This window comes from Raphanus sativus, chromosome 1 (genome assembly GCF_000801105.2).
Source record: "Raphanus sativus cultivar WK10039 chromosome 1, ASM80110v3, whole genome shotgun sequence".
NCBI classification, from domain to species: domain Eukaryota; kingdom Viridiplantae; phylum Streptophyta; class Magnoliopsida; order Brassicales; family Brassicaceae; genus Raphanus; species Raphanus sativus.
In genome coordinates, this window is record NC_079511.1 from 13,148,908 (window position 1) to 13,174,547 (window position 25,640).

The window sequence follows — 25,640 nt, forward strand, 5'->3', positions numbered from 1 at the left end:
TACGACGGAAAAAATAAAAGTTTATATAAAACCTAAGATTTATTTATGTCAAACGTGAGTTCTGTGAAAAGTATGAATTTTTGCTAATATTTTTTTTGCTTTTTTTCATTTCAGTGTACAGATAAATACTCATAAATCATATATTTTTTTTTTTTTTGATTTTTTTTTAAATGGAATCTTTAAAAATGGGAGAGGGGTCCTAGGCCTAAATTTCACCTCGCTTTGCTCAGGTACGCCCTTGGGCGGAGCTAGTGTGTAATCATGGCTTTCAGTTAATCCATATTAATTTTTGCAAAAAAAAAAAAAAATTACTTGTATTTTCAAAGAAAAATCTGATGAATTTAGTTTATTGATCCTTGCAAAATATATTTATTATCACACATTGACTCTTCTAAAATAAAATTCTGCCTCCACCACAGCTTATATATATGGGAACGTTGAACCTACCGTTTATGTCACATGGGATGGGGTAGATCAGTTATTAATTTTCAACCACGTTTACCAATCACGTTAATATATTAATATGCAGTTATGCACGTTATAAGCCCATATGTATGATTAATTGGTTTAATCATATGCTAATAGTCACGTTAATGTATTAACATGCAAGTTAATTGGTTTAATATTGATTTTAATCTATATTAAAACCAATTATTATTTGATCCAATTTTCTTAGGATCATATATTATTATTAATGAATTTTCAATTGATAGATTATAAATGGTTTCTAGCAAAATATTATAATCACCTAATATTATATGTATCAAACTTCAATACTATAATTCTAATTAGAGTAAGTGCAAATGATTTTAATACATTCCCAGCAAATAGAAGATGTTTAAATTTGTCATTGTTTGTGTTTGTATATACAGGTTTATTATTCTATACATTGCAGCCAGGAGCTTAGTATTTTCTGGACTTCCTGTATGAATCAATTATACTCTTCCACTTCTCCGCTGGGCTATATCTGCTGGGCTTACTGCTTACTATGGTTGAGGCCTTAATAATTTAATTTTGCATGCATATTTTATGTACATGCTTTTATTATTCCCCCTTTGACTAATCTATTAGCTTGTACACTTATTAAATAGTTTGAGAGCCAAAATAGGATTTTCCCCTGCCCCAAAGTGCCTAACTTTGTAAACGACTCTATGGTTTATGGTTTAATTATCCGAACCCACAATAAACAAGATGGTGGCAGCTTTATTTATCACCCGTGATGGAGTGGAGAGACAATTGATAATCATACTTATTTGTCGTAATTAATAATGACAAAACTATACAACTTAAAAATCTAATCTATTAAAACTGAAGTACAATTAAAACTTAACCTTAACTTTTGCTTAATATTTACTAAGGAATGCCACTGACCATAAAACTCAACGTTTTGTTTCTTTAGTAAACCAAAAATCACGTGTTATTATATCTTTTAAATTATTAAACCATTACTTAACCAAATACAACTACTTTCCTAAATTTCATTCCACACACACTACGTTTTGGCTTATTAATATAGATTAAACAATTACGTTTTGACTTATTACTAACCATTACTAGAAAAGTATACCTTTGTATATCATTGATAAACTATCAAATTAAATTGTGATGCTCTCTTGGTTCATCGTTTATATACTTTTGACAATACATTATGTAGTGTATTATATATGATTTTAGTTTCATATTTTGTTCGAATAACTTTGGTTATACAAATTAAAATATGAATTTTATATCCTTTGCAAATAACTAAAGTGTTTTTATTAAGAAATTGCACGAAATTATTACCAATAAATGGAAAATCAAATTTAAACTGAACTCTCACGTTTTATTAAAGATATTCACCTTGATTCACTCACTTTCATATTTTCCATATTTTAAGATGGCGATATTATAGGTGATTGGTTGGGTTGTATCTATCTAATTTAGCTTTATTTATTTTTAAAACACTAAATTTTATCGATCATGTTGTATCTTTATTTTTGAAAGTTAAAACCTACAACAAGTTTCTACTATTTTATCATAAATTTTCAAAATTGAAAAATAATTTAAACAGGTTATCCGAAACCGCAAAAATCTGAATCGAACCGAAACCAAAATTTATAAATACCCGAATAGAGAATCTTTAAATTCGAAAATCTTAAACCCGAATAGATTTTAACAAATCGAGTGGGTACTCAAATACCTACCCCTAACTTAGTCAATGTAAAACGATCAATTACTACAAATACATCATTTAATATAAATAAATAAAAACTAAAACTGAAAATTAATACCCGTGCGGGCGCACGGGTCAAGATCTAGTAATCATTAATTCACTATTGAGTCAACTCCCTGGCTTCCCCACCACCGCACGTTCGTCTCTGTCCACTCATTGACTCCATCTCCTTACCTTTTTCTCCCCTATCGTGCACTTACAATGTCACACTCCATTGCGCTATCTTACTTTCCACCTCACGTTAGACTGCGCTATCATTTGTTACTCTTACCCTGTTATTTTCCCATTCAAAGATAATCTATTTATTTTTCTGCCAACTTAAAAAAAGAACCGGATAACCGGGATACAGATCGGATTACAAGCTAGATTTAAACAAAATTTTCCAAATTTATAAATTAGTAAAACCTGTTTCGTCCACCCACAAAATTCGGCACATCCACAAGTCTACGTTTTATATCTTTAAGTTACCGTTTTCCATCTACCGTTGACAATAACTACGAGAAATAAAGATTATCTTCATTGTCTTGGATGCTAGAAATTCTCATATCGTCGCTAGAATAGTTAGCTTCCAATGAAATCTTTAAAACTTATAATCGTCACCATCGTTTCAACTCTAGAAAAAAAAGAGATGAGAAAGAGAAGAGGACAAAAACCCAAGGATAGCGGCAAGACCCACATTACAGTCTCACCTCAAACGTCAACATCCATATTAACTAAAGGAACATAAAACACCTCCAACAATAACGGCCAGCAGAAAAACAGACCCGAGAAACCAATTGCAATTGAAACCAAAAGGAGCTCGATGACCTGAAAAATGGAAAGAGAAAAACAACACTACCACAGACATCAAATGATGTCACCCGACATTGGGATGTGCTTGCTTCCCAATTTGTGCTATCGATGAAGGAAGGGACCACTGTCTCGAGATCCATCACAACCACCACCAATAGTCACCTCTGACAACAGCAGAAAAATCACCGGTAAGAGGAGATAACAGAGGAGCATGAGATCACACGCCTTGCAACGCTGTGGCCATAGGCGACGATGACGCAGCACAACACCGCAGATTTTCCACCAGCCACCACTGCAAGAACCGACACAAGTTGGTGCCATTGGCTAAGCAAGCCTACGAGTTAAAGGAACCTCCATATAGATCTCTACTAACGACATAGAGGAAATGTTCCACCAATACCCAAGGCAAAACACTGAACCAAACCACCGTCACCACACCGCTACAACAATGAGACAGATCTGCAAAGCTGACCGTTCCCGGCTGTTACATGGGCTGAAACTCTGCCTCTGTGCGCTACCTAACCTTCAAAAAGGCACAAAGGAAAACATCACCTTGAATACCCAGAAAGGCTGACTCCTAACAACCATATCATCTCCACCTCCGCGCTTAGACTCCAAAGAAAGTAGAGCACGACACGGCGTCGGACCTCCTCGCAAAAGAGGCCTAAACTAGCGAATCCTTGGCGTCAGAAACAGAAGAGCTAAAGGGAGGAGATGGGTGCTTTCGGTGCTGGTATGCGCTCAGACGCGCCACCCGGTTACCGGAAAAAACTCTGTTATGTTTTTCGAGAAAAATAGAACAAAGAAAATTGAGTCCTTAAAAGCATTTTTTGTGCTAGCTTGCTAAAATGTATTGCTTAATTGTCCTTATCGAAACATATGCTAATGACATCACCTTTTTTGCTCCATCGAAATAAAACTTCAAATTTACTTTTTGCATTTACATATTTTATTTTGGAAATCTTCCCCCGCCCCTAGCAAAATCAACTAAGTTTACATAAGAAATTTACAAATTCAAAAAAAAGAAAATATATATATATATATATATATATATATATATATATATATATATATATATATTGTCAACTAATCTAAAAATCACAACTACGAGGTTGTATATAAAACAAGCAAAATGGATCTGTCAGGAACCAATTAAAAAATCTACCGAAGTTAGCCGGTTAAACTTCATCTTGTAAAAAAAAAGTTTGATTATCAAAAAATAAATAAATAGTATAATTGGTACATTTATAATACTCCCTCCGTTCCTAAATATAAGATGTTTTAGATAAAACACATTTATTAAGAAAATCACTTTTTATCTAAGAACTATTATTAAAGTTATAAATTAAAAACTATCTGACCAACTACAAAATAGAACTATTAAATTTGATTGGTTACACAGTTTTTGATAAAGTTAAAGTTATCTAGAAATATGAGAACATCTTACATATTGGAAAAAAAAATTATTCTAAACATTTTATATTTAGGAACAAAGGGAGTATAAGATAACATATAGAAGAGGGTAGAGCCTTGATTATAATGTATTGAACAAGGCATTTGCCTCAAGCCTCCAACACACATATGTATATATTATAAAATCTATAGAAATAGTGCATCATATAGATTTTGCAGTATCACGTGCGAAATATCTAGAGTAAGAGGCCCGAAAACTACTATGTAGATTAGGGGTTTAAGATAAATGACTATTTCAATATACTGTAGTTACTGGCTCTGGCATCCTTTTAAATGAGTCTTATGAAAATGCAAGATGTCTATCCTGATGTATTTGCTGAAGCAGACGTGTTGAGTGGTGAAAACCATGTGGATACAAAGTGGTGAGCTGAAGTCGTGTAGATTTGAAGAGTGAGCGTGTATCTTGGAGAAAAAGGAAAAAGAAAAACGGAAAAATGAATAAACTTGGCGAACAAGTTTATGACTTAAAAGAACATTAATAAGTGTATTCCAAGAAAGGAAAGTTGCACTTATTATTATGTAAGATGTCTATAACTATGTTGCCTTGGAAACTAGGATTTCGAAAACGTAGAAAATAACTATAAGATAGCTATGAGTCATTTGTACAGAGATAGAGACACAAAAGCTGATTTTATAGAGAAAGAGAAGTTCTTAGAAGTATTCTTGGGTCGTGCTGAAATAGTAACTGAAATACTTGACCAAAAAAGGTAAGTTTGGATAGATTATGAATCTTTCAGTAGCAGCTGTTAGAGTGTTAATAGACTGTGTAAAGCTGATAATTAAGTTTTGTAATAGATTGTTTAAAAAATATTCTAATAAAGCAATATGTGTTTACTTGTATCTATTTTATCTCTTAGTTTATCTTCTGCATTATCTTATTGTGGTGTCATCTTTGGACGAACGTCTTATTCTAAGTCCAACCAGCTTTTCCCATGATTTTAACAGCTGTTTTTATTTCAACTTTTTAATGTAATTCAGTTCTGATCTCGTTAATATGTAAAAATATATTTATGTAATATTTATTTTATTATTTTAGACTTAATATATATATATATGGTTTATATGATTGTTACAGACTGTATTAGAATTTTTTAAAATCTTTTTATAAATAAATTTATTTATTTTTTTTTTTTTTGTCATCGACTTTTACAGACTCAAAACGACTCTGTAAACCAAACAGGAAATTTATTTCTAATACTTGTCTTAACCTTCTCTTGGTAATAGTGACTCCAATTAATCACAGTTAATAAATAATCTTATGTATTTTAATATTAAAATTAGTTTCATATGGCTGTTTTATTAAATTTATATGATCAAAATATTTTCAAAGATAACTTATGTATTTTTATATTTCCAGACAATGAAAACGAATATTCCAAAATTTGAGCCAATACTGTATAAATTATCTTAACATATAATATCATACAACTTAATTTAGAATTTCTAATATTTTCTAATAAAATACTTGACAATATAACAAAATTATTTATTTATTTGTTGTTTTTGTAATATAAAATTCACAAAACAATGATTAAGAAAATTTATATAAAAATATTATTTGTTAAAAGTAGTTGAAATGATAGCAGCAAAAAAAAATTAGATCGGTATTTTCTTCAAAATTCCGAAAGTGTTGTTCGTGATCAAGCGTCTAGTGTAAAAAAGAAATTAGTTATAAGTTGTCTTTTATTTTTACTTATTTATATATAAATAATAATTTATTATGAAGTATAAACTTATTGTATTAGAGTATCTTCAATCTAATTCTATTTCTTCCTTTATATTTTATTACAAATAACGTAATTCTATTATAAAATATTTTTTGATCCAATAATATACTTTATAAAAAATTATTCTATTATAGAGACATATACCACTGAATGAAAAAATCGGTATATATCCTATGTACAAACATTTGGTCATGGTTTGAAATCTCTCTTGGCTCATTTTATTAATTTTTCATTTTTAATTAAATGCATTTGTATAACTAGCTCTTCTTCTTTTTTCGTTAAAGTGTTTAGAATTTCTACAAATATTTTATTTGATGCTGCTGATTTACTTATCTCCATTTTTCTGCATTTTATTATAAATTACATTTTAAACTTGTAGTTTGGTTTTATATAAATTATTTTGACTTTTATATTGACAAAAGCTAAGTTTTTTTTATTAAATTCCCATAGGTCCCTTAACTTAGACCAAACTAATAGTCGAACGTTTAGACGCTGCAAAATCGATCTCATTTTAAATCAAAAGTAAAGAAAGTAGAATATATTAATTATGTTCGAAATTATTTACTTTGAATCGATTATCTAGTGACACCCAAAAAAACTTTGACATCAAACGCTAAACATTTTGTTTACCAAAAACGTCACTCTCTTAAAAAATAATAATTTATATATTTGAAAACAAAAGTATTATTATATATACATTTAGTAATATTTCAATCAATATAAAAATAGACTAGAAAACATAAAAAATAAAATAGCATATAAATTTAATAAATTTTACATTGATACTATTAAAATAGAAGCACAACATTTGAACCCAACTTGATTTAGTTAGAATATTTTTTTTTGAAAAGCTATACTTCAACAATTTTTTCTAGCATATAATATTATTAACATACCCTTAAATATAGCTAAAATATGGTAAGATTTTTTAAAAAATAAATCTAAACAAATATCTTGGTAAATTATGTATTAACTAAGAAAGGGTCATTTTGCTTAATATTCATAGCAACTTCATTTATTAAGAATATAACCATACATGAAAAACTGTGTTAATTGGGCATAGAAATGGACTGCGTTCTCCTTTCGGACGCGTGAGATTTAATTAATACAACATTGATATCGTACTATACTATCTTTGTTAAATATATAGTACAGAACAATTAATTTATACCAACAACTCTTACGAAGAGGTTGAAAAAATAAGAATGCTGAAAAAGATGAAGGGTTTGTACAGAGTACGCTATACCATAAACTCAAACCATATACCTAAACCATATACCCTAAACTCAAATCATATACCCTAAACCCTAAACCGAAACCATATACCCTAAACCCAAACCCTAAATCCAAACTATATACCCTAAACCCAAACCCTGATCCTAAATTCTAAACCCAAACTCTTACCCATTACGTGACTACACTATACATGTTATGGTATGGAATACTCGACACAACCACAAACTTTGTATATATGAAATTCTCTAAAAATCCCTTAGAGAGAGATGATGAGTGGCAACGGTTCTGGAGAACAAAACAGTGTAACTGATCAAGTAGTTAGTAAGAAAAATCAGGAAGTAGAGAAGGAGATACAAATTACAAAAGAACAAAAAAATAAATATATCGTAATATACTGTAATTTAAAATATTATGGAACATATGACGCATGATATGGGGATAGGATTATGAAGAAAATTAGAAGAGTTTACACGATGGAAAGAGAGAGAACAAGACGGATAGAGGGGAGGGAGAAGGAGGATGTCAAATAGATAGAAAAAGATGGAATGCCGAATAGACAAAAGATGATGGAGATGTCGAATAGAGAGAAGGAGGGAGGGAGGGAGGGAGGGAGGGAGAGAGAGAGAAAGAGGAGGGAAAGGAAGGATGTCAAATAGATAGAAGAAGATAGGGATGCCGAATAGATAGAAGATGACGAGGGAGGGAAAAAGAGAGTAATTATATTTTACGTTTTGTAAATAGAATAAAATACAACAATATTTAATTTAAAAATTATATAGAAAGACAGAGAAAGTAGGGTGAGAGGGGGTGAAATAAGAAGGGAAAAGTGAGGGAAACATAAATGGAGATTAGAGAAACTGATAGAAAATAAGATGGCCATTGAAGAGAGATATAAATAGAGGGATAGAACTTTTTTATATTATGTCTTATTTTGAAAATAAAATCCAACTATACTATATATGTGTGTAAAATAGTAAAAATTTACAATCGTGATTACATAATATTATTTAAAATTTATAAAATATATGTTTGTTTTGAAAATTTCAAAACATATTATATGCAAAAAAAATCTATGTTTTTATCATGTAAACTACAAAGTTCAATTTCATCAAAAAAAAAACTACAAAGTTAAATAATTGTTTTAACATAAATTGAAAGCAATTAAAATAGAAAAGGAAAACATATGTGTAAGAAAAGTAAAAAAGGAAAAAAAAAAAAAAAGAAATCAGAAAATGCATGTCAAGAATAATATGGTAATTATTACACAAATATCATAGCCTTTCTTTTGTTATGTATATATACTTCATTTAATTCCTACAATGGTTATGATCCCAAATTCAAACTTCCATATTATATTTCATTTAATACAATCTATGATAAATTATATTTAAAATACTTATGACATCTTTAAATTTATATATCAAGCAATATAAATAACAAAAATAAACTAATATTTTCATATAAATAAATTTTGGTTTTTCTAATATCATTTTCTTCATTTTTGAATAGTAAAAAACTCATCAAAGTAAAAAATTACATTTTTCAATTTTATATACAGTTTAGAAGTATATAAAATTTTAATTTTAGAAATATTATCAGTTTTTTCTGGTTTTTAATTGGTCGACTATGGTTAGGGCACATGTTAATTATAATTTTTTAGATTTTATCGGATTTTATCAGATTTTTAATTAACAAAATCAATACTATTAAAACTGAAGTACAACATTTAGACCCAACTTGATCCTAGGTAAAATATCTTCAAAAAACTATATGTTATAAAATTTTGTATAACCTATAATATTACTAACTATATACCTTTAAATATGGTAAGATTTAAAGAAGTAAATATAAACAAATATATCGATCAATTATGTTTTAATTAAGAACTTCCATATCAGATTACATTTATTGTAATCTATAATAATTTTTTGACAAATCTATAATAAATTATATTTTAAAATATTTCAGACATCTTTAAATTTATTTATCAAACAATATAATTAACAAAAATAACTAATATTGTCATATAAATATAATTTTGTTTTTCTAATATCATTTTCTCGAATAGTAAAAAAAATCATCAAAGTACAAAAAGTTACAAATCTAATAATTTTTTTAATTTTTATGTACAATTTAAAAGTATATAAAATTTTCATTTTAAAAATATTATTAGTCTTCTCCCGTTTCAATAGATCAACCATGGTTAGATCACATGTTAATGATAATTTTTTAGATTTTATTAGGTTTTATCATATTTTTTATAACCAAAATTTTATTAAATCTGAACCGGATTATATATCGATCACTTAATTTACCGGAATATATATTCTTAATATAAACAGGTAGATCAAAATTTAAAACTAATATTTAATATCAATTAACATTTTTACCCAAAAATTAAATCTGCAGTTTGAAGGCATGGATCAAAATAGTTGTAATTTTAAAGTAACATTTTGAAACTATAATTAAAATGAAATGAAAAGAGTAAATATTATACCAAACCTTTAATTAATGTCTGTCTTTACATAATACACGTGGCAGCTATATTTGAGTTAAATAAGTCGTCGGTGGGTCCCGCCCAACATCTACAGTTAAAAATAAAGATGTCAAATAGTCAGACAGAACAGAAAAGGAAGAGGCCGAAACAAGTAAAACGCCATCGTTTGGAAGACCGAATCCAATTCTCCATATATAATAGTGTAAAAAAGCTATACGTGTTGGTTTTGTTTGAAAGAAAAGCACACACTGACAAACACATGTTCTTCGTTGTAGCTTCCTTTCGTTAAAAACTTTTCTCCTGCTTTAGCGAAGTCAAAGCTCCAAAAAAAAACTAAAGGTTCGTTGGCTTGATTTTTGTATCTTTAGATCTATTACGTTTTAGATTTGTTGGTTCTGTTCATAAGTGTTCTGGTTCTTGGAGATTCGACAAGATTGCTTCTAGTCTGTTTTCTTCGATCCGTAAGTAGAACAATAGAGTAAGTTTTGTTTTATTTAAAGAGCTCTTCAGAAATCATATGATCTGTTAATTATTGAAATCTCTTCACCTGCCTTTTGATTATTTGTAGTAACGTAAAAATATTTTCTGGATTTGCAAGACTGAGAACAGTATAACCAACTAAAATTAATTTTTTTGTAATATACACCATATAATCTCCTGTTAAATTACGCATAAAGTGGTAACTCTTGTTGATTTCAGCGGAGATGGAGAATCTACCACCTGGTTATCGTCCCAATGTTGGTGTTTGTCTAATCAATTCGGATAATCTGGTAACATTTCAACCATCGCTTATTAAATGAACCTGAGTTTATATGATGACTATTACAAATTATGCATGATTCTCAGGTATTTGTAGCTTCAAGATTGAATGTTCCTGGAGCATGGCAGATGCCACAGGTGTGTTTAATAACTCACTTCCGTTTCCTAATCTGTTGTTCTCTTCTCTTATGTATCGTAATCTAAATATTCATGGTGTTATAATAATGTTCTTAGAAGTAACTGTAGCATGTTACTAAACGTTTAAACAACATTATAGTGGAAATTGATTGGTCATGAATCATGATATAAAGCATCTTGACAACATGCTTCTAGATCGGTTTAACTTAACGCACTGAGAGAGTCTTGAACATTTCTTGAAAACCTTCAATGCTCTGAATGTTTTTAAAAGCTCACTAAACCGGAGATGTTACACTTACAGGGAGGCATTGAAGATGGAGAGGATCCAAAGTCAGCAGCCATGAGAGAGTTACAAGAAGAAACTGGAGTCGTTTCAGCTGCAATCATCGCTGAGGTCTCTACTCTTTACTAAGAGTTTTGCTAAAGACAATAAATTCACCAATGATTCTCTTTCTGTCTTCTCAAACAGGTTCCAAATTGGTTGACAAATGATTTCCCACCTGCAGTAAAAGCAAAAGTTAACCGTCTCTGGGGCGGTGAATGGCATGGTCAAGCGCAGAAATGGTTAGTCTTCAATACCATTTAATTAGGTTCAAAGTGTTTGCAAGAAGAGAGAAAAGAATGGCTCAATGTTTCTGAATCTACACAGGTTTCTAGTGAGACTGATAAACGACGAGGACGAAAGAGAGATCAATCTAGCTAACAATGAAGCGGATTCAGAGTTTGCGGAGTGGAAATGGGCGAGACCGGAAGAAGTGGTAGAGCAAGCAGTCGATTACAAAAGGCCAACGTATGAACAAGTCATAAAGACTTTTGGTTCTTACTTGAATGATCCAGGAAGAGCTGCTAAATGTAAATCTGCCAAGTGGTGATAAGGAAACCAATGTTTGTCTTTTGCTTTGTGTTCATTTTGTAAATTGGTTATTGGTACTAGAAGGTTTTGGTTTAACTTGAGGGTTTTATTGTAATAAAGTCTTGGTCTGGATCTGCAAAAAGGAATGACTTGTGTATGTCCTTGTAACTTATTATAACCACCAAAGTGTAAGGAATTCAAAGGTTAAGAATATTCTCAATAGTACATGTTTATATACTTGTATTTTGTAATCCTAATGTATTTACATTTATATTTAATCTCTAATAAAAAATTACGTTAAATTTCTGTGTATTTTTTTGTGTTATTGATTTATTTTAGCAGTATTTTTCGTATCCGTTATAACAATACTTGGAACACAAATGGTCAAATCTAGGCCTGCGATTTCGGTTTTCCGAAACCGAACCGAACCGATTTTTCGGTTATCGGTTATCCGGATTTTCGGAATCAATTTCCGAATAAAACCGAATTTAAAATCGGTTCGGTTCGGTTCGGATATCGGTTAATTATAGAATTTAATTAATTTCCGAAAAAACCGAAAAATCATTTAAAAAAAAAAAAAACGGGTCAATCGGTTATTTCGGATATTTTCGGTTCATCTCGGGTATCGGTTATCTCCGGTTTACACGGTTATGGCTCTGTTTTCACCTGCCAAATCAATTAAACCAAGCAATCAACAAAAAAAAAAAAAAAACCTCAAAACCAACTTACAACCGAGTTTAAACATCCAAAAGAGATCAAGCTCAATCATGAAAACACACAAAAAAAGACAACAATCTGAATCTATATCTCTTTTCTAAAGATCAAAGATCAAAGTTTGAAAGATATATAGATTCATTAAGTTCAAAAGGATGTTGTCCAAAATAGAGAGATATGTAAGTTAGTTTTGAATCTTCCTAGTTCCAAGCCACTCCAACCTACAAGTAACATGTTCATGAAGTAAGAAGACATGTAATTTCTTTTAATAATACAAATCAGAGAGAGCAACAGATTACCTTTAATGATCAGATTCACCAGAAATTTCCAAAGACTCTACATAATATCAAATGCAGTTAGAACTTAGGACTCTGAGCATTAAAAAAAATAAGACTTAAGAATTAAAATGATTACCTAATGATTCTTGAAAATCCAGTTCTGCAAACATCTGAACCAAGCTTGAAACCTTCTCAGCCTGGATGTTGTTTCGAAGCCACTGTTGTAAGCAGACAAGAGCTTCAATCATGTATGGAGTCAGACAGCTACGAAAAGGATCTAAAATCCTACCACTCGTACTGAACGCTGACTCAGAAGCAACAGAGGAGACTTGGATGGCTAGTACATCCTTTGCTAGTTCGGACAAGACTGGAAACTTACAAGAGTTTTTCTTCCACCAAGATAACACACTGGTGTCTAATCCGAGACTGTTTGTTCTTCTTGGTATTGGTTTTTCCAGCAAGTAAATATCGAGCTCAGTACTGGATTCTTCATATGCTGCCTCTGAAACCATCTCTGAATACAAAGAATCTCTGCTCTCATAGTCCTCATCATCATCATCAGAAATATCAAACAGGTTTCCAACTTCACCTTCCACAGAATCGACAAGGTTGTTCTGACTATCACCTTGAGAGTGAGGGACAAGGTTGCTCACATACTCCTCATATAACGATTTCATCAGTGTTCTTATTGAGGTTCTGAGATGAGCACTCTCCACACTATCCTTACCATAGAGCTTATCAAAACAGATAGAAGCAAACTGCATCTTGTTCCTTGGATCGAACACACTTGCAATGATGACCAGCGGGTTCATATTGAAAAGTCCATCCCAGTACTTCTCAAACTTGTTTCTCATCTCCCTTGCTTGAATCTGTAGAACCCCATCTCTGCTATTGCTCAGTGCAATCAAGTTCCTCTCTATTATCACAATCTCATTGTAACAAATGGTAGATGTGACTGTCTTGGATGCTGAGAACGCCAAGGTGCAACCAAAGAAGATTTTCAGAAACTTCACTAACCTCTGCACCTCTTCCCACCCTTCTGAAGTAGGAGGTCCAACCCGTTTCTGTCCATTCTCCTCTAACTCCATAAAATAATCATTATACAGCATGTCTTCGGCTTTGAGCTTCTCAAACGCAACCTTGAACTTCAGAGCAGCAGACAACATGAGATAGGTGGAGTTCCAGCGAGTTATACAATCCAAAGATAAGCTCCCTCTACTAACATTTCCTGTAAGCACCCGCAACTGAAACGACTTCAACCTTGCACCCGATGATCTCACATACTTAACCGCGTTTCTAATAGCCATGACACTCTCTTTGACCTCAGCTAACCCATCCCTAACGATCAAGTTGAGAATATGTGCACAGCAACGCATATGCATCATAGAACCATCCTTAACTAATGCATTCGGGCCTATCCCCCTACAGGTTTCTGCAAACAGTCGTAGAGCCTTATCGTTTGCCTTAGCATTGTCTACTGTCACCGTGAAGACCTTATCTATACCCCAATCAGACATACACAAACTCAAATGCTCAGAAATAGTTTCACCTTTATGATCTGTGACAGGCTTGAAACTGATGATCCGCTTCTGCATCACCCAGTTCCTATCAATCCAATGAGCTGTGACGACCATGTAGCTGTATGATGTCGTAGGAGCCACCCAAATATCTGTGGTAAAAGATACTCTCTGCTTCTCATCAGTAAACAACTTCTTCAACCTAGCTTTCTCCACCATAAACATTTTAAAAATGTCTTCTGTCGCTGTTCTTCTGCAGTGAACTGTGTACATCGGCAAGACATTGTGACAGAACCTCCTAAACCCTTCAGACTCGACAAAAGAGAATGGCTCCTCGTTCAGCACTATCATCTCGTTCACTGATCTCCTGAACAAAGCCGCATCATACTTCACGGTTGTCAAAACACCACTACTGTCTCCACTTAGCACCTGCTGTTTTCCAGTTTCGTTGTAAACTTGGAACATCTTACATCGACCAATGTGATTCTTCATCGCACTTGTCCCACTCTTCTTGGAGTCGCATCCAATCGCTTGGCCACAGTAACGGCAGTTGCTGATGCTTGGATCATCTTCTCTTTGAATGAAATGTTGCCAGACGTCTGCTCGGTGGGCTTGCTTTTTCTTTGCAGCAGGAGGCAGATCAGTGCTTGACCTCTCTGAAGCAGATCGTTTCTTTCCACCTCCTTGATCGACATCAGTTTCATTGTCTTCTCCAAAGAACTCATGGTTATCTTCACAAGCTGACATCTACAATCAAAAGATAAACATTTTAGAAATTTAGATAACACAAAACAATCACAACAATATTATTTAACAAAATTAACAAAACTAAAACCAAAATATAATTGAAACTCACAACAATATTATTTAACAATCCGACATCTGTTTCTATTACCACACAAAATCACAATCTCTAAATGAAATTTATAGAGATTTATACAGAAACTCAGAGAGAAGAGGAGACATGAGAACTAACCTTGTCACCTTGTACTCGAGATGACATAAAGAAGCAGGGAAGATGGTATGGACTATGGAGTCTCTGGATTAGGAGGAAGAGAGATTAGGAGATGTTTGAGGAAGAGAGATTAGGAGAGGCGATTAGGTTACGCCGAATAAGATTTTAGATTTGTCGATAGGTTAGGTTTCTGTTTTAGATTAGGTATATATAGTTAGGTTAATTTTTCGGTTATCCATTCGGTTATAGAGAACCGAACCGAACCGATGACAAAACCGATTTATTTTAAAAGCTTTGCCGATCGGTTCCTCTCTATGAACCGGACAATAACCGATCACCCTAAATCTCGGTTCGGTTCGGGTCGGACCAATCGGTTCGGGGCAGAATCCCAGACTTAGTCAAATCTAAACAATTTTTTGTATTCCATGATGAAAATGCCTTTAATTCGAAATCTTTAGACGAATTTAAAACATAATAACTTGTTTTTATAGCTAAAGGCAAAGAAAAACCTGAGGTTAAGAAAAAACAAAAGTGGGAGATAAATTAAACGAAAACGAAAACATATTTCAAGACGCAACAAAAGGGACAACAAACATTTAACAAAACCTTTAGCAAAAAAAAAAAACATTTAACAAAACCAAACCACTTAGACAAATTTTAAAGAACTAAGTTAAAAGATAAGAGAAAGGAAACTGAGAGGTAAATGGTAAATAATGGGTGTTCACCGGATAACAATTTAAATTTCACTGGCAAAGCTGCTCAACGGCTGTCACGATCTGAGCCGGTTGAACCACGGTCCACTCTTCAAGAGTACCAGCATAAGGTGTAGGAACGTCCTGAGAAGACAAACACATCACCGGAGCATCCAAATAGTCATGAAAGTTCTCATTAATAGCAGCCGTAAGACTAGCTCCAATCCCACCGGTTCTCATACACTCCTCCACTATCAAAACCCTGTGCGTTTTCTTCACCGAGTTCCCAATCGTGTAAAGATCAAACGGTTTCAACGACCTGATGTCGATAACCTCAGGGTCATACCCTTTGTTCACCAGCGTTTTAGCCGCCTGCATCACATGGTACCTCATCCGGGAGTAAGTGAGGATGGTAATATGCTCTCCAGGTCTAACCATCTCAGCTTCTTCAAGGTTACAGATGTATTCTTCGTCAGGGATCTTCTCCTTAAGATTGTAAAGCAGAACGTGCTCAAACAGAATCACAGGGTTCTCACTTCTTATGGCGGCTTTCATCAAGCCTTTAGCATTGTAAGGAGTTGAGCAAGCAACCATCTGGATCCCAGGGATGGACTGGAAGTAAGATTCTAGCCGCTGCGAATGCTCAGCACCGAGCTGGCGTCCCACTCCACCGGGACCACGGATGACGACAGGGATGGTGAACTGACCACCAGATGTGTAGTGAAGCATTCCACAGTTGTTGGAGATTTGGTTGAAGGCTAAGAGGAGGAAACCCATGTTCATGCCTTCGATGACGGGTCTAAGACCAGTCATGGCGGCTCCAATGCCCATACCGGTGAAGGCGTTTTCACAAATGGGAGTGTCGAGAACCCTGAGGTCGCCGAATTTATCAGCGAGGCCTTTGGTAACTTTGTAGGAGCCTCCGTAATGGCCAACGTCTTCGCCCATGACGCATACATGTGGGTCTCTGTCCATCTCTTCTTCTAGACCTTCTTGAAGAGCTTCGAAAAGGAGTAGTTCATGTCTGCAAGTTCATAAGACAAACAAATTGGTTAGACTCTGTGTTGTGGCGGAAAAGACATTAATTAAGATTTCATGTTTAAAATATGAGTATGGAAACATTGGACTCTAGTGGAAGTAGATCAGGAAATGCGGTATCAGTGACAATAAAAAAAATATGCATAGGTGGTGAAACCAATGAGTTTATGTGAATATGTGAGGATGGAACAAAAGAGCGTATAGTAATAAGATGGAAAGCCGCTTGAATCTGTATTTGTAACACAAAAGACAAATCAGTTATGCGAAACTTGTTTATAGTGGTATGCCATTACAGTAGAGCTGAAAATTTTCAAGGGATATATCAGAAATAAGATAAATGTTTTGATGTAAAATATATATTCAACCTATAAACATCTTGCCTGATCAATTCAACACAAACAAAGACATGACTCAGTGGGAAGATTAGTAAAAGAAAGAATGCAATCATTACCAAGTAAAACTATGGATTTGAAAACCAATGTCTCTGGGATACCTATAACTCACCCTTTCCAAGTCAAGAGAGAATTTATTCGAATCTATAACTGGCCAGGATGCACAAAAAAGAATAGCACAAGAGTACTTAAAACTAGCAACTTCGATTCCCATTGACATGCAATCTATGTTTTTAAACCAAAAGGCACTTTTGTTTAACAAAAGATCCAATGAGAGATTTGTTCAAGCAAGTATATATATATATATATATATATATATATATCCTTTAATCAGCATGTCATACTTATGTTCAAGCAAGAGAATTGAATTTTAAGTAAAACCAGATTTCCAAATTTGCAAAACGTACCCAGTACCAGTGGTCGCAGACATGTCGGCCTTCGTCTACACAACAGAATGAGAAGAAGGAAAAAAAAAAACGTGAATCATTACAGATTTAAAGGAGAAACCCTAAATAACCACAGACAAAAAAAAAAACGCATACCGCGACAGCATTAGCAATCAGTTTCTGAGAGTGACGAACGGTGAGGATAGAAGAACCAAAGCTCTTACTCGCATCATCATCAGATCCAGCAGCGACAATGCATCTCTTGCTCCTCCCTGCATCGAAACAAACCAAACTGCTAAGATCTTGCAAATCAGGTAATTCAATCGCCACAGATATGAACGGAACAGAAAGAATGCAAATCGATCCTAGGCTTATTAATTCGAAATCAGACCTGGAATATTCGTGCGACAAGGAGCAACGAGTGTCTTGAAATTAAACGTCGACAAGGCCGTAGCAGCTCCAGCTCCATGGATTATCGCTGACATTTTCTTGCCACGGAGCTCTCGGGACAATTAAAATTTTTAGGAATATTGGACAGGGAATTATATAGCTATGCAATTACAGAAGTGTATACTAGTATAAAACAGAACAATGGAGCTACAAAAGAGTTACGCCGAGCGGAGAAATCGAAGAATAAAATTTGTACTATTTATTTTGGCCGAGTTATATTGTGCGATCAAATCCACATGTTTTACTTTGTTTTCAACGTCATCTCATGTCTGTATATTATGACACGTGTTATTTTTGCGACGCAGTGACACTTGTGTACATCTGAACTGTGAAAATATATAATTGATCTATGAACCAGCTTGTAGAGAATTACGATGAGTTCGCTTAACTACCTGGACCAAACCTTAAACTACATTTAAATTTTCACTAAGCTATGGCAGCATTTCATTGGTCTTGGTTTTGGGACGGATAGGCCTCAAATATAGCAGGCCCAGTAATAAATAATACAGTTCATAAAGCCCGTCAAACAAATAGTTAGTAGTATTCAATTCGGATCGCAGTCCAGTTTTGGTTTGGTTTCTTGGCTTGAATTTTTTTTTTCTTTTGCAGACTTCTAATGTAGCATTGGTTCTTGTAGATTCGATTCTTTAAAACTTGATTGTATCATATTATATAATTTATGATCAAGACGATGTTCATGGTGGTAGATTGGATTATAGAAGAAGTATGATGACTGTTAATTTTGGGTGCAGTTTTCTACTGACAATACCTCCAAGCTTTGGATATGAACATAACCCATTGAGATTGTATTTATTGCTAAAGATCGTGTAAGCTCTAAGTATATGCAATGCACATGTATATAAGTTCTAATTAACAATCAACTACATAATATATAAATAAATATAATAATTTTAAAATCACTTTTCAAATAATAGTATAGATAGATCATCTTTCAAAAGCGATAGTGTATTTTCTTTTTCTTTTTTTTTTGCTAAAGATGTAGATATTATTCTTAAAGTAATGAAAATTTGATTACAGTAAACTTGTAATCCGATCTGCTCAAAAGCATTTCTGGTTGAAGGAATCACAAAAAGGAAAAATAACCATTGAATCATAGGGCAACTGAGGCTTATCAGTAACGATACAGACCTTAGAAGTACTAAAATCAACAAGCAACTGTGCATTGGTTCCCAAACATGCCTTCCTAATCCCGTGGAGACCGAAGGGAACAAGAACAAGCAACGTAGATTGTGCATTTTCTTGGTTGATACCTATTGGAAAATCTATAAGATTTATGAAATACAATTAGTAAGTTAATAGGTAATACGTTAAGAAAATGATTTAACACATCAGACATGAAGACAACGAAAACTGTAGCTAATGAAGAACATTATTTCTTCAAACGTGGATAACAATATTTATATAGGCAATCAACCACGTGCATAAGATGAATACAAATACTTCTAGCAACATCATGCAAAGACAAAACATAATTTATTTTGGTATTTGTTCAAGTTAAAAACTTAAGATGTTTATTTACATTTTTTCCTCTACGAATTTATTTCTTTTAGGTATAAAAGAAATGAGTCAGTAAAATAAGTGGGACTCTGAAATTAGATGAGAAAGTTGGGGGTCCGAGGCTATTGCCTCTTTTCTTTAAGGGTGAGCACGGCTCTGCCTTCAATGTAACTTCATTTCTTTTAAGCTTACAAAATAATTCTGCGTTTGAAGTTATATTATACCAATTTTGATATTCTTTATACCCTTTGCTCTAAAAAGACTGTATTACTACAAATTACGTTGCGAACTTCTGTGCGTAGTTCAAAATGGTTTTTTTTAATTGTACCTATCACATAACGGATATGTCGGCTACATATCTAGAAGATAAGTCAGGAATCCAATTTAAAATTGTTTTCTTTAGCTTTCTAAAAAGCTCGTGCTATTTTTGTTTTCCGAGTTTATACTAGTGTCTTCTAAGAATCCTTCATTCTAAAATGAAAATTTAATGTTTAGTTCGGATTAATTAACAAGAGAATTTGTGAAGATGCTTGTATATAACAAAATAACATAAGCTTTTACACCAAAAAGACTGATGCTTTTTCGAAAAAAAAAAAAAAGGCTGATGCTTCTATTATTGCAGTTCAATATCTCTCAAAATTTCTGTCGCAAAGCCTCTAATAAATTCGCTCTTATTAGTCGTCCTAGCCCTTGATATTTAACAAGAGACATCATTAAAGTTCACACCTCATATGGGATGGAACCGGTTTACAACCCTATCCAAATAAAATAAAACAAAATTGGAACTGGTTGTTGGGATCCAGAACACTTACTGGTGGGAACTGCAGCTTATAATCGGCTTTCGATTCTTTGAATCAGCCTCCGTAGCCTAGCCAATTATTTTGTTTTAGTTATTTGAAATTGTTAGATAGATTTGTTCAAAAAAAAAGAAGAAGATAGATTTAGATTACAGCCCACTTTTCCAGCGTGCTTTTGTTCACTACATTGTCGGTATATGATTAGCACATCTAGCTTCTAAGGATACGTCGACTTATAAACAGACAAACAAAAAAGGTTTGTCGTCGTCTACTCTCTTTTTCTTTGGATTTGGTTAAGGGGATTAAGTTAAAAACCGACCACTTTAAGGCACGTAATCAAACTATTTTGTGCAATGAAAACGATTTTTATGAAAGAATTAATCAATTAAATGGCGCATGAGAAGCCAGCAATCTTCAAGTCGCGGCTACTACTATTCATGACTCTCGTGTCTTAGAGCACCCTCATCGCAGGGTTCTTAAGCAGTTTTTAGGGTAATTACTAATTAAAACAAAAAGAAAAATAGATATTAAGGCAAGGAACGTATGCGAAAGAAGAAACGTGTATGCGAAAGAAGAAATGTCTTCTGTAGGACACGTGTTGAAAGGAAAGAAAAAACACGTTGAGAGGAAAAAAAAAAGTCGAAGTTGACGAAGAAACTCGGTGGTCTCCTTCATGAAAAATCTCCTCGGTGCTCTCCTCTTCGACGAAGAATCTCGGCGGTGTGTCACGGACGACAGGTGGCTCTCCTTGGCGAGAAATCTGGATTGGCTCTCGTCGACGAAGATTCTCGGTTGCTTTCCTCTCCTCAACTCAGAAAATCGCCGGTGAGTCTCCTCGATGAAAACAATCGTCGGTTGCTGCTCCTTCTTAATCGAAAGGTAATTCTGAGTTTTTAGTTCCATAGCAACAAGCAAGCAGTAGTAAGTGGTCATTAGTTAGAGATTCATTGTTTGAGATTAGTTGCATTGAATCGCTTGTAAACAGGTCAGTGAGGCTTAATGGTCAGACTAAATCCAAATATTCTAATCTTCCTCAATGAAAGTGTTTTATAATTTTTTTTAAGAACCCATAATCTAGAGATTTGCAATAAACCACCTAAATGTTCAAATTTTTTTCTAAGTCTCTTAATTCACTTTAACACTTTAAAAACTATTAAAAAATAATCAACAGACCCTTTAAAGGGTTTAGGGATAATGATGCTCTTACTCAATTTTCTTACCTTTTTTTCTTTTGTCACGAATCTCAATTTTCTTACTCAAAAAAAAAAAATCCGTAAGATGTTAGTTTGTTTGTTTCTTTACCACAAACAAATATGCCATTGACTCAATAATTTAAGTAACTAGTTATATTGGAATGGCCTGTTGAATATGGGTCATAATCATTTGTCAAGGTCTGATAGTTTACTCGACCCCAGAGGAAAAACGACCTAACAAAAGTCTAATCAATCAAGAACCTGTTGAACTACATGCATGTCAAGACGACCTGACACATGCAACTGAATATGATGAGAGAAAGGAACTCACACCCTATTGTGGCGCCAAATGTAGTTGTTGTAGAACATAAGCATATGGGCCTCGATGATACTCAAGCCCAAGAAGGAATGACAGGAGAGAGGCCCAGTGTGTGATCAACACTCTGCTTCTGAAAACAGAGCACTTACGATAATGAAAAGTACGGCAAAGATAAACGAGAAGACGACAATGCTGACCACGCCAGCTACGCATGTTCATAACCGTTATGCTACGCTCTTATCCCTTTGTGCTGAGTAATCACTTTACAGGCTGTTGTAATTAAGATCTAGAAAGTTCGATAGCTCTCTATATAAACCATTGTAACCTCTCTATTATAATCAAGTTGAAAGTATTACAGTCAAAACTATTGTGTGTTTGTCCACTTTCATATGGTATCAGAGCCATTGACACCTTAACAGGTCCATCAATGGCGGATCCCCTCAACCCTTACCTGTTTCCTAGCAATGTTCATATCCTTAGTTCAGTCACGTTGAAGCTTACCAACAGCAATTACTTGTTGTGGAAGACACAGTTCGAATCCCTCCTGTCCAGTCAGAAGATCTTAGGGTTCGTGAATGGAGCCGTTCCAGCTCCACCGTCGACTCGTTCAGTCACCCAAGACAACGTCACCGTAGAAGAAGCCAACCCACAGTACGAAGCTTAGCTCTGCACAGATCAGCTTATTCTGTCTTGGATCTTCGGGACTCTATCGGAAGAAGTCTTAGGCTTGGTTCACACCTTGCTCACCTCACGTGAGGTCTGGCTCTCTCTAGCTGAAAACTTCAACAAGAGTTCCTTGTCCCGCGAGTTCTCGTTAAGACGCAGCCTGCAGTTAATCACCAAGAAAGACAAGACCTTGTTTGTCTACTGTCGCGAGTTCAAGAGCATTTGTGACCCGCTCAGCGCCATTGGCAAACCGGTGGAGGAATCTCTCAAAATCTTTGGCTTCCTGAATGGCCTGAGTAGAGACTACGACCCAATCGCAACGGTCATTCAAAGCTCGCTCTCTAAGTTCCCTGCTCCAACCTTTAATGACGTTGTCTCAGAAGTCCAAAGCTTTGACGCTAAGCTTCAATCCTACAACGATGCTCCTACTCCGACTCCTCACCTGGCGTACAACGTTCAGAAACCTGAAGCTCCTGCTTACAAGCCAAACGTCCCTGCTTACAACCCAAATCACAGAGGACGTGGTTAGATCTGGACCATATCGAGGAAGAGGAGGATACACATCACGGGGTAGAGGTTTCAACCAACATCAGTCAACCTCGAGCACTGGAGATAGACCTAGCTGTCAGATATGTGGCCGTGTTGGTCACACTGCCTTGAAGTGTTACAACCGATTTGACAACAACTATCAGCCAGCTGAAGCCTTCTCCACTCTCCGGCTGATTGATGAGACTGGCAAAGAATGGTATCCTGACTCCGGTGCCACTAACCACGTCACTTCCTCTGCTAAGAACCTTCAAGAGTCTCACCCTTACGAAGGATCTGACGCCGTGATGGTTGGTGATGGAGCGTACCTACCTATTACGCATGTTGGTTCCACCACACTGTCCTCAAAGACATGTAACTTAACTCTAAATGAGGTTCTTGTCTGTCCAACTATAAAGAAAAATCTCCTGTCTGTCTCTCAGCTGTGTGATGATTTCCCATGTGGTGTGTTCTTTGACTCAAAATCTGTGTATGTGATTGATCTGCATAAGCAGAAAGTGGTGACAACAGGGCCTCGCAGTAAGGGCCTCTATGTGTTGAAGGATTCTCAGGTTGAAGCTCACTTCTCCAACCGGAATGTTGCAGCGTCAGAGTCAGTGTGGCATCACCGGTTAGGACACTCCAATCAGCGGATTCTTCAACAACTCTACAACAACAAGGAGATCAACATGAATAAGAGCAGAACCCCCCCCCCCCCCCCCCCCCCCCCCCCCCCCCCCCGATTTGTGAGCCTTGTCAGATGGGGAAAAGTAGTAGTTTGCAGTTTTTTTATTCAGAGTCTTTTGTTTCCGGTCCCCTTGATCGAATCTATTGTGATCTTTGGGACCATCACCAGTTATGTCTAATCAAGGATTTCGATTCTATGTTATCTTTATTGATGAGTTCACCTGTTGCACCTGGTTTTATCCTCTGAAACAAAAGTCGACTTCTTCTCAGTCTTCGTTGCCTTTCAAAACATGATAGAGAACCAACTCTCAAGAAAAATAAAACAATTTCAAAGCGATGGTGGAGGTGAATTTGTTAACCTGAGAATGAAGAAGCAGTTGAAAGATTGTGGCATTGTGCATCATATCTCTTGCCCCTACACATCCCAACATAACGGTCTTGCCGAACATAAGCACAGACACATCTTTGAGCTTTCCTTAGCGATGATGTTCCAAAGCCACATGCCTCTGCAGTACTGGGTAGACGTGTTCTATGCTGCAACGTATATAGGCAATCTTTTTCCTGCAGTTGGCAAAGAAGCTCTGAGTCCGTTCCACAAGTTGACTGGCCTGAAACCTGACTACTCTCATCTCCGAGTGATAGGCTCTGTTTGCTATCCCTGCCTCAGAGACTACACCAGTCACAAACTAGAACCACGGTCTCTGCAATGCGTGTTCTTGGGTTACTCTCCACAATATAAAGGATATAGGTGTCTGTATCCTCCCACTGGAAAGGTTTATATCACTCGAAGTGCTGTCTTTGATGAGGAATGTTTCCCATTCAAAGATCAATACAAAAGTCTAGTGCCTCGATACAAGACTCCTATACTTCAAGCATGGCAGAGAGCAACCTCAATGGACAACAAGGCTCCGTCAGAGCAGATCACACGAGCATTATCTCCTCCTACAACGGCAGTAGCTCCACCTGCTCCTCCTGTGATCATAGAGCCACAGCCTGTTCCTCAAGAGGCTGCTCCGGTGAATATAGAGCCACCAGTTGTTCAACAGGAAGCTCCGCCTCAACCAGTCAACAACACTCATCCAATGCAGACTCGTAGGAAAGCTGGAATTCTCAAACCAAACACTCGCTATGCTCTCTTGGCCCCAAAGTACTCTACAGCAATTCTAAAAATATTGATGAAGCCATGAAGCATCCTGGGTGGAATGGGTCTGTAATGGATGAGATGACGAAGATACATCTCCTCAACACATGGGAACTTGTTCCTATAACAGAGGACATGAACATTGTCAGTAGTCGGTGGGTGTTTATAGTGAAGATTGGTCCTGATGGCACAGTCATATCCCTAAAATCACGGTTGGTTGCGAAGGGATTTCAGCAGGAAGATGGTGTCGACTACCTTGAAACATTTAGCCCAGTCGTTAGAACTGCAACAATTCGGCTAGTGCTTGAGGTGGCTATTGCGAAAGGATGGTTCATAAGGCAGCTTGATGTGTCTAGTGCATTCCTACATGGTGAACTCTCTGAGCCTGTCTACATGTATCAACCGCCTGGATTTGAAGATCCTCAGAGGCCAAACCATGTTTGCAGACTTACCAAAGCTCTGTATGGTCTCAAACAAGCCCCAAGGGCCTGGTTTGATACGATAAGCAACTTCCTCATAGACTTTGGGTTCACCTGTAGCAAGTCTGATCCGTCCTTGTTCACATTTCATCACAAACAGATGACGTTGATGCTGCTCCTATATGTTGACGATATTCTTCTGGTTGGTAGTCATGACGATCTCGTTCAATAAATTCTTACTGCTCTAAACTCGAGATTTGCTATGA

At 35.1% G+C, this 25,640-nt stretch overlaps 2 protein-coding genes across 6 annotated transcripts; one reads left to right on the forward strand and one right to left on the reverse strand.

Annotated features, from left to right (window-relative positions):
• The first annotated feature begins 10,157 nt into the window (after nt 1-10,157).
• Nucleotides 10,158-11,924, forward strand: LOC108851682 (nudix hydrolase 25). Of its 4 annotated transcripts, none has more exons than XM_018625147.2 (6): nt 10,158-10,276; nt 10,637-10,707; nt 10,784-10,834; nt 11,136-11,228; nt 11,304-11,398; nt 11,484-11,924. In XM_018625147.2, exons 2-6 carry the CDS (start codon nt 10,642-10,644, stop codon nt 11,704-11,706), a joined length of 528 nt encoding a protein of 175 aa, XP_018480649.1. In that variant the 5' UTR covers nt 10,158-10,276; nt 10,637-10,641; the 3' UTR covers nt 11,707-11,924. The 4 variants fall into 4 exon arrangements, with proteins under 4 accessions (XP_018480649.1, XP_018480653.1, XP_056861434.1 ...); XM_018625151.2 differs by lacking the exon at nt 10,158-10,276 and adding an exon at nt 10,283-10,415; XM_057005454.1 differs by lacking the exon at nt 10,158-10,276 and adding an exon at nt 10,308-10,415 and having other exon boundaries at nt 10,640-10,707.
• Nucleotides 11,925-15,694: 3,770 nt separating this feature from the next.
• Nucleotides 15,695-18,285, reverse strand: LOC108814335 (pyruvate dehydrogenase E1 component subunit beta-2, chloroplastic). Of its 2 annotated transcripts, XR_008934266.1 has the most exons (5): nt 18,051-18,285; nt 17,816-17,931; nt 17,681-17,715; nt 15,790-16,867; nt 15,695-15,757 (listed from the first exon to the last, which is right to left on the reverse strand). XR_008934266.1 is itself a non-coding variant. In XM_018586886.2 (4 exons), exons 1-4 carry the CDS (start codon nt 18,142-18,144, stop codon nt 15,895-15,897), a joined length of 1,218 nt encoding a protein of 405 aa, XP_018442388.2. In that variant the 5' UTR covers nt 18,145-18,285; the 3' UTR covers nt 15,695-15,894. The 2 variants fall into 2 exon arrangements, 1 of the variants encoding a protein (XP_018442388.2); XM_018586886.2 differs by having other exon boundaries at nt 15,695-16,867.
• Nucleotides 18,286-25,640: the final 7,355 nt, after the last annotated feature.